Here is a 10,397-nt window from a genome sequence, read left to right on the forward strand (position 1 = left end):
TGTGTGTGTGGTGTGTGTGTGTGTGTGTGTGTGTGTGTGTGTGTGTGTGTTTTGCGCATGTATTTTGATGTAATGTGATCAGTAATGAATTTTGTGGGGGTCAAGATGCAATGGGGTGAGGAGGTGGGGTGGGGTGACTAGAACAAGAGGCAACTTACTACTACTGTCAAGGAGTCTCCAATATCTAATCTAATGAAGAAACACAGAGGGTGGGGGTTTGGGGGCAGCAGTAAAAAAAATAGTGATGAGAAGTGAGACACAGAGAGAGGGAGAGAGAGGGAGGCTACAAACAAGGTTAAGTCCTTACAGAGAGAGAGAGAAAGGAACTGGACTGGATATGGCTGGAGATGGTTGGGGGGGTTGATAGTCGATGCTAAATCCATTAGGGCCTTGTGAACCCCCCCTCCACTCCTATACCCCAACCCCCCCCCCCCCCGTGACTGCTTCTATGGAGCACACACACACACACACACACACACACACACACACACATTTAAATCAAAGGAACCCTTGTCCACTTAAGAGGAGGGGGAAGACAAAGAGAGCACTGCCACTTCCTAAACGAGTTAACCATTTGGACTGTCAGGGCTGACGGCATGTGTGCTGCGCGCGCACACACACATATACATACACACACACACACACACACACACACACACACATAAAAACCACAACATCTTGCTAGTGGTGAGCTAATCCATCACTGGGCCTTGACCTGGCAGCACTGTATATTACTGGGTAAATGCCACAGTAAGGAGGTCAGGCTACCTGACATGACACTTTGCTGCACTGGACACATTTGTAGTACGATATATATGGAATAAGAACAAAAACAGTGCCAGACCCCAAATGATGAGTGTTTTTGTGTAAGGACTACTGCTACAAGATTGACCAATATTACACGTAAAATGACCTTTCTCAGGTGCATAAAGCATCTTAAGAAAATAATTTGCTTTCAAGTTGTACAAATGTATGTTAAGCCACATCCTCAGGACATTCCTTTAATATGCAAAGTTGTAATGGAGGTAAAGATGATGTAAAATGTGAGCACTTGTAGAAAATGATGTGAGAACTGATAGAGCAAAATCTGAACTTGTATGATTAAATTTTTACTTGTATAAAACATTCACACACGTAAGAATGTACAGACAAATGGAAAACCCCAAAATATAATGCCAGTGAAGACAGGTAAAACACTGTGAATCACTTATCTTGTCTGTATCTTTTTGCTGCATTTATTTGTTCAGACTATATGGCATCTTTAGATCAGATTTACTTTGCAGTATCATTTTTGGGCATTCATGTATCCTTTCTCTGATTTTCACCAGTCATATTTAATAACCACACTGTAAAAGGTTGGATTAAAGTCCAGATTGGAATAACCTGAGCAGGAGCAACGTCACTGAGGCAACATTTCTGTATTCATAACATCAGTAATCTTTTGATGGGAAAATAAAAGTTTTCTGGAAGTGGGCATGTGTACATGTAAAATGTTTAAATGTGTTATTGCATTTGTGTGTTGTTCAGTTTCTCCTGACCTGTAGCAGATCCTACTATATCCCTGGAGGGGGACTCAGACATGGCATCAGCCAGTCTCTCCCGGAGGCCTTCATCACTGGCGTCTGCTGAGCCAACATTGTGCCGTGGCACACCAAAGCTTTCAGGCCAGCTACCACATACTTCCAGCAGAGTCACCCCACGCCCGTCAAATGGACCTGCATGCAAAAAACAAACACAAGGTTAAGACTCTTGATTACTTAATACATTGGGAGGTGTGCAAATATCTGCAGTAGTACCAAATGACCAATAATGAGCTGATTCGAAGTATTGGGATCAGAACAGATCCAGGCATTTGGACTGAAAATATATGAAGTCTGATCCATTTCTGACTCTTTTTTTCCAAAACTGGGTGCAAGCAGTTTTAATTTTCATGATGATATGAATTGAACAATGCAATCAGAGCAACTTTGGGTCAAAAGCAGTGGTGGAATGTAACTAAGTACATTATATCTTTTTTACGCAACTCTACTCCTCTACATCTCAGAGGCAAATGTTATACTTTTTACTCCACATTTGTCTGACAGTTTCAGTTACAACTTTTCAGAGTACAATTTTTCATATTCCTCATGTCCAATAAAAACTATGCACCTCCAAATTTTGTTAATTTGAATGTGATAAACTGAAGGATGACATGTTCCTTTAGATGTTGAGAAAATTCTCCTAGCTCTTGAGCTATATAAACTCTTTAAAATCCCTCTTGGATCAACAGGAAAATGCATCATCACAAAGCTGAAAACAGAGCTTTTTTTCTGAAACCATGAAAAGTTGACTTTTTAGAGATGCATGGTTCTCACAAGACAGCCATGCTACAAACATATGATGACCTTATAGAATATCATGTATTACTGTATATTAAACTACCCAGTGGTATATTAAGAAGTAAAATGAGTGAAACCTTAAATATCTACATCTATAGGAACTTTTTTTTCTGCATGAATACTTACTGAGTAATTTTGCACTGTACGACATTTTATTTTTTCAGGCCTCATTGAACCGTCACAGACCAGATGACTGATAACAGAATACTGACCTGCTGGTACGTATTTTTATAGCAGTTGCACTGGAGGTTGAACCTAGATCAACGTAGTGTGAGTGCCACATTTCTTTTTGCTTAATAAGTAGATTTCACTGGCTGTCCGGACAGTATAGCCTTTGTAAGAAGTGTGCGTTAACAGTCAGTGCAGTTGTTGAGTTATTTCAAATGATCTGCCAAACTGATAATCATGCAACTGGTTAGAAGGACAACTCTTCTGCTAATATATTAGCAATACATTTCTACCTAAATGAATTACACACCAGTGACCAGCTGGTTTGAAGTCACACAAAGACACACACACACACACACACACACACACACACACACACACACACACGCACATACAAAAAATAACGTGTAAGCACTACACAATCTTCATACCTGTCAAACCAAATCCACACAGGCTTACACTGCACCTTAATCTCTTCTCCTGTCTGTCTGCCATAATTTCTACAATCAGAGAGATCTTGTGCTTTGGAGCCAGACAGTCTGCAACCTGTTTCTGTGTGAGTGTGTGTGTGTGTGTGTGTGTGTGTGTGTGTGTGTGTGTGTGGTGTGTGTGTGTGTGTGTGTGTGTGTGTGTGTGTGTGTGTTACCAGCCAGGCAGGCATGTACTGTAGACACTAAAGAAACTGGTTTAATCTATTAGTGTGTACATTTGACTTGGTTACTGTGGCTGCCAGCACTAAGAGATGATGAAGGCCGAAAGGAATGATTTAGCGTTGATGTGAGTAAAATGCTCCTATGACTCAGCATGCTATAAAGAACAATGCAAACACATGACTCATCATTATAATCATCATCATCAGTTAAATTTTACATATTGGCATTTCTCATCTTGTTAACACCCAAATAAATATGTGACAGACAGTTGGGCACACATAATGACTGAGTCAAACAAGCACACGACCTTTACATATGATTTTGACAATAAGTGTTCTGTGGGGGGAAAAACCCACACAACTGTTGAATCAAATCTTGGAGCAACAGTCAAACATACAGTGCATCCAGTACAGAGGTGTAACAGGGAGTAACTGCCAGCCTAGCTCCTTAAAACATATAGAATATTAGTTTCAACAACTCCAAAGCTGCTTTACTTACATGTTTAGAAACAGTAATGTCAAAGAAGCTATTTTGGTTTCAGCAGCAGTTATGCCCTCAAGCTGTTTCTTGACAAACACCCACTGAGCAAAGCGAGTGCATGCAGCATCTTAAAGGTCCCGTCCTTTTAGTGGGGTTGCCTGGTCTGGACAGTTGGTCTGAAATCTATGAAACATTAGGTTAGCTAGGTTGCTGATGCTCTCCATCGATGCTAGCAGACTACACTCATGGCAAATGATTAAGTAGGTGTTCATCAAGTGGTACCACTAATCCTGTGACTGTTTTTCCTGCTTTTTTAATAACAGAATTTAGTTTTCATAAAAAAGTTACAACATGTGAATAAGAAAGCTTTGGAGTGGTTAAAAAGCTGTCCTTTTTTGCTAACAAGTATTTTTGTAGGGGACATGCAGTGCAAATTCATATTAGTATTCTCAAATAACTGTGACTGACAGCAAACAAGCACCTCCAAAAAATGTTTGATAATTGCTCTAATAAGGAATCAGTGCTATGTCAAATAGGGCAGGAAACTGATGTGGACTTTTTATTGCCCAGACTGTAACTTCCAAGCATGCTGCACTTCTGGCCACACCTCAATGAGTGATTTGTAGCCCTTTTTAGATGGGAATTGTGCAAATTTGCAGGAAAGCACAATCAGTCTTTTTTCAGCATTGGCAGTATAAAATCAAAATTGGGGAATGCGGCAAAATGCCGCTTACCTACTTTTGTTTATACAGAATGCACCTTTTTCAGGGCAATGGGGGCGTGAGCAAGTAACAAAACGTGTAGCTCAGCGTGTGACGTAAACAGTGATGTGGGAGGGAGGCCGCGGCTAGTCAGTCCTTCGGTGATTCTCTCGTAAGTCGGCCCATTCTTCACCGTTCCCGTCATTTGACGGTTAATGGCCTCTTCGTTTGCGAGGGCAAGGAGGGCGCGCAATTCCTTGTCTCCCCAGTTGCTCATTTTTACAGTGTCTGTCAGGTTTGCCTTTCTCTCTTGCTACTAGCTGCTCGCTAATTCCCGCTATCAGCTGTTTCCTGTTTATCCACCGCCAGTGGCTCGCATGTGAAGCGTCATCAACAGCTCCTCCCATAAGTCTTCAATAGCCCCTCCCGTTGCGGAAGGCCGCCTCGGTCTGTTTAAACTAAAAGGGTTCCGCCAATATGACTACCCTATGCGGCGGAAAATTGGGCACCTCGGATCAACTCGCCAATTCAGCTCTGTGTGTCTAAATGCTCGCAGCTTGCTGGCAAAACGGCCCAACATTTGCGGAAAATCTGGCAGTGTAAAAGGGGCTTTAGAGTCAGTGTTCTGCAAATGTAAACATCTGTCTAGTGTTGTCACTAACTGGGGTGCAGCCAGAAATGCACCATGTTTTAGAGTTCCAAACTCTGCAAAGCATCTCTAGGGTTTACCCTTGAAACTGAGTTAAAACTTAAAAAATGTCTGAAAGTTTCTGGGTAATGACATCTGCAACATTCAAGCAGGTATCACTCACTGCCATTTTGGGTCTCCAACAGGTGAAATTGCCTTGTGAAAAAAAACGTCATTACCTCTAGAACCTTTAATGCAAAAGATATTCATTTCATCCTAACTGACATTGGGCAAAGGGTGGGAGACACCCTGAACATGTCCCCAGTTGATGACAGGGGTTCATTTCCTGATGTGTATATCCATTAATATTTAAAATTGAATTTGGGTCCTTTTAAGAAAGATTTTTTTTTTTAAATTTCTACAGTAAACAAAGACCTCTACAACCCATGAAGACCTCTACAACTTTATAAAGTTTTGTCATTTCTAATGCCTGAAATTTAGGCAGTTTACGAGTTTTTCTGATCCTTTTTTTCTACGACCTTTGAATTAGTGATGCCACTTCTGATGCTGAGTTACAAAGTAACCACAGTGCTCCAGGGATGATATTTTTCTGTAGACCGACAAGGGAAGTTAGCATCACCCTGGTTCCCTTTTCAAAAAATCTATAGAATTTTTCCATTGGACTTGGGATTTTTGCAGACAATAAACTTAGTGGCAAACAAATATTAATGATACTTACACATTTTGTTTCACAACACAATCTTCACAAATGAACAGCACTTCAATCTCCAGAAGTAAAAAGCTAACATGAACTATAACAAACTATAAACGAACTACCCTATGGTCACATGACTTAATATCCCCACCACGATACTTTAAAGCCTTGTTCAGTGTGATGACGCTTTTAGTCTCATTTAGCCACTTGTTAGCAACTGCCTTTTTTAAGACAACTAAAAGCTTCAAAAATCATGAGCAGGGTAATTAACAATGTATTTTGTGTAATAGAACAGAATATGAAAGTCTCTTTAACTTGTGTTGACCAACACTCATTTCCGGGTTTTAGGACTCATTTCATGGGCACTGTATGGATCAAAGTTTAAGACTTCTTCAGCCCTAGATCAGCATTATTTGTCATAAATTTGTGGCAGTCATTTATTGCACAAAGTGTTGCATGTTCAATAAATCACAGTATTGTACAGTAAATGAAAAGAAACTTTAAAGGTCTCCTCAGAGTGATCAGGTGGAATTTGACTGACATGACTGATACTGACAACTAACCTAAAATGACATTATTGCCTTATCTAACAAGTCATCAAGTGCTTGACCTTAAACCTAAATGATACAGAAGATATCAGCATTAACATTGACATCTCTGTGTGCATGCTGAAAGTACTGAAAACATGGACAGACAAATTGAGGGTGACTGGTAAATATAAAGATAGAAGCAATTAGACAAGATGAATCAATTCAAGTATTCTGCGTCTGAATTGGCTAAAACATCAGATATAAACTGAATCATTTATTTATTTGTTTAGCAGTGTTGCAATTTGTTCCATTGAATTTCAGGTACTGTAGCAAATGATCGCAATTCACACCATTTTATTGCAATGAATTCCAAGAGGGCCTGAGCAGAATGTGCTTAAATCCTACCATCCTACAAGTCTACCCACATACGCAGACTTGTGTGGAAAGCTTTGAAAAGGTTTTTTTAATGAAATTTTTAAATACATAAGCATGTAAATCCTCTGCCAAATGGTCAGCTGGAGGCTTAAGTGCATTGTACCTTTATAAGCAATGAGCCACACTTCACTCCGTAACACTAAGCTGTGTTGTCCAGATGGGCCTTTACAGCTACAAAATTCAATTCAGCCTTTACAAAGACACACATACAGACACACAACAAATCAACCACCGTGCAGGACATAATAACATCATCTCACTTCCAAGGCAAAACACAGGGTTGTTGTTTGACACACATACACACACAGAAGGACATACATCTAACAGGCTCTCAAGCTGGCTTTGATGGAGGGCCTGCTGGCACCAAAGGGGAATCCTTTGAAAAATCAATCCAACACACACACACACGCTGCTTCTGAAGTGCAGCAAAGTTATCAGGAAGCTAACTACTGTGTGTGTGAGAGAGTGAATGTGTGTATGTTTGTATGCTTTTGCAGGGCGGTCAGTGTTATCACAGTAGGGAGCATGGAGGCCCGTGCAGCCTCTCGCCCCATCATTAGCACCTGTCACCGGCCCGCAGCAGAACTGAGATTGTCCAGGCCTCAGGGTATGCACGTACACACACACAACCACACAACCACACACACACACACACACACACACACACACACACAGTAGTCTGCTCTCTGATAGCCAGTGAGTCAGGCAGATCAAAGGTTTTGACAGTGGTGGCTTTTCTGGGTGATAAGAGCTTGGCAGAGGGTTAGAAAAAGCTTTAGGTTTATCAGACCAGGCTTTGACCAATATGGGAATTTGAATGCTGATACTAATAGCTTCAGACTGAAACTACCAATGGCTGATAGTTGGTTTTGATCTGTTGATCTGAGTATCTGTTTTAGAGGGGAACACCACCTAAATAAAGAAACACAGTATGCTATTAACATGGCCTAGGAAATCCCAGTCAATATCTGTGAACACGAATTACTCTCTGTCTCAAACGTGTGATGTCATAGGGTACAAAGTCTGGAGCTGCTCCATAGACAATAAATGGGAGACTGATCTTGTGCAACCAGAAAATGCTTTTCTTTTTTATACACAAATGAGCTTTATTCTATTGTAGTGTTTGTAGTTTTGAAACAAAAAATGTCCCTGTATACTCAGGGGTACATTCCCCTGGGGGCTCTCAGTGTTATCAGAACATCTTTCACCATTCATTGTCTACTTTATACTCTATGACATCACAAATTTGAGTTTTAGCACTCTAGTTTTTGGTTTTGAGAGAGAGCTGTTCAAGTTTATCAATATTTTTTGACTTTCTGAGACCATAAGAATAACATGTATGAATTTTGAAAATGGGTCCTTTACTATGGAAAAAAGCAAATACATTTTTAGCAGTCTCTCCTGGAGAAGAGCAAGACATTGTGGTATAGAAATGATGATTTTGATTGGAGTTATATTTGTTGGCAGAAATAAAGCAAAAAGATTTCTTGTTCCTTGCATCATACAGACAGAAAATAATAGAGCAAATTAAAGATTCCTATTACATGATTTCTTTCATTTGTATCAGGGTAAATCAGGGTAAAGGTTCAATTTTTTTTCCAAGTTTATCTTACACATGCCTGTATTGCACACATTCCCGCATTGCAGCATCGTTTTTCAATTGTCCATCTCACGTGCACCTGACAATTCATATTCCCTGCTATTGTAATCAATAAAGCTATCTACACAGGCTGTGTAACAGCTCATGTTTTACTCACACTAAGCACATGTAACTGGGTAGTTTTACACTTAAGTCTATTTTACACAAGTAACTACAGTGATTGTATGTTGGGCTCTGAGCACTGCTAAAACACAGGTGACCTACACTCAATACTGTGCCTGAACGCATCCTGTGTAGCCACAGACAGAGCTGCAGCTCTGCTAATATGTTGCTTTCACTATCTAGCCTCTGTGGACATTATGTAATAGTAATAGTAAGAGCAATAGTTCAATTACTATTGTATGTATACTTTACAACTATACTACTACTGCAAAAACAAACAGTAACAAGCAAGTTTACTTTAGTTCAATTCGCAAAAATATTTATACATTATTGACTGAACTCAACCTCATCTTTTCACTGCTTTTGAGTTAAGGGGCATGCATAGTCCCTGGCATCCACATGTCTTTACTGACGTTTTTTTTTTCTTTTTAAATCTCTCTTTACATCTTGTAAATGTGAGGATGTAATGTTGGCAGCAGGATTTAAAACACACGTCCTGGACTGTTGTTTTTACTTCCATCTTGTTAAATCCAACAGGATTTAAAGCCACTCTCCAACCAGCTGTTAGTCCCCACATACTGGCCCTACTTATCCCTTCAGCCAGTTCTACTTTCCTTAAAGATTTAATCACACTGCAGTGGGATGTGTGTGTGTGTGTGTGTGGGTGTGTATACCTTTAAAACAGGGGCTTAGGATGGCACAGTTGGATATGAACACACATCACATGTGTACCTTACAATCACCTCTCAAACACATTTATTAACACCCCCTAAATTTGCTATGTTTGCTCACTATGTTTTCAAGAGCAATACTAAATTAGCAGATTACTCTCTTATTAGAGTTTGGGGGATCTGATCTGGAACATGGCAACAGAGATTTAGGATAACAACACAAAAATGCTCTTGCATGAGGCCCATCGAACCTTATATGTACTTCCCTTAGTTAATATCTAATATTATCTAATATATTAACTAAACTTCAAAAATGCCTTAAAGACATAAAAACCTGGATGAGCTCCAATTTCCTGATGTTAAATACAGACAAAACTTAAGTTATTGTTCTTGGCCCCAAACAACTCAGAGACTCTTTATCTGATGACATAGTTTCTCTTGATGGCATTGCTCTGGCCTCCAACAGAGTAATATTTGATAAAGATTTGTCTTTTAACTCCCATTTAAAACAAACCTCACAGACTGCGTTTTTTCATCTGCGTAATATTGCGAAAATTAGGCCTATCCTGACCCGAAAACATGCAGAAAAATTGGTCCACGCTTTTGTTACCTCTAGGCTGGATTACTGTAACTCTATTATCAGGTAGCTCTAATAAGTCTTTAAAAACTCTGCAGCCAATTCAGAATGCAGCGGCACGTGTGCTGACAGGAACTAAGAAACGAGATCATATTTCTCCTGTTTTAGCTTCTCTGCACTGGCTCCCTGTAAAACCCAGATTTGAATTTAAAATCCTACTGTTAACTTATAAAGCTCTAAATGGTCAAGCTCCGTCATATCTTAGAGAGCTCATAGTGCCATATTATCCCACCAGAACACTGCGCTCTGAGAACGCAGGGTTACTCGTGGTCCCTAAAGTCTCCAAAAGTAGATCAGGAGCCAGAGCCTTCAGCTATCAGGCTCCTCTCCTGTGGAATCATCTTCCTGTTTCAGTCCGAGAGGCAGACACCGTCTCCACATTTAAGACTAGACTTAAGACTTTCCTTTTTGATAAAGCTTATAATTAGGGCTAGCTCAGGCTTGTTTTGGACCCGCCCCTAGTTAGTCTGACATAGGCCTAATCTGCCGGGGGGGGGGGCCTCCTTAGTTTCGCCACCAGACAATCAGAGATCTCCGCCTTCTGATAGTCTGGGGACACTCCTTTCTAAAGTGTGTTTAACACACCGGCGAAAACGGCCGGCAACAAAGCAACGCCTCTTGCATTTTTGAAAAGGACAC

General features: G+C 40.3%; 1 protein-coding gene and 1 long non-coding RNA gene across 4 annotated transcripts in view; one reads left to right on the forward strand and one right to left on the reverse strand.

The window, feature by feature from the left end:
• LOC126397717 (uncharacterized) overlaps positions 1 to 10,397 on the forward strand; it is a 116,028-nt gene that overhangs the window by 93,848 nt on the left and 11,783 nt on the right. For both annotated transcript variants that reach the window (XR_007570701.1, XR_007570702.1), the window contains 2 exons: positions 1,528 to 1,739; positions 2,543 to 2,596. This is a non-coding gene — a long non-coding RNA (uncharacterized LOC126397717). The remainder of the gene's footprint in view (positions 1 to 1,527; positions 1,740 to 2,542; positions 2,597 to 10,397) is intronic.
• The window catches only part of bcas3 (BCAS3 microtubule associated cell migration factor), a 939,536-nt gene that overhangs the window by 83,504 nt on the left and 845,635 nt on the right, over positions 1 to 10,397 (reverse strand). For both annotated transcript variants that reach the window (XM_050055595.1, XM_050055587.1), the window contains one exon: positions 1,539 to 1,715. In XM_050055595.1, the coding sequence (XP_049911552.1) occupies positions 1,539 to 1,715 (177 nt within the window). The remainder of the gene's footprint in view (positions 1 to 1,538; positions 1,716 to 10,397) is intronic.

The sequence above is a fragment of the Epinephelus moara genome, chromosome 2 (assembly GCF_006386435.1).
Source record: "Epinephelus moara isolate mb chromosome 2, YSFRI_EMoa_1.0, whole genome shotgun sequence".
NCBI lineage: Eukaryota > Metazoa > Chordata > Actinopteri > Perciformes > Serranidae > Epinephelus > Epinephelus moara.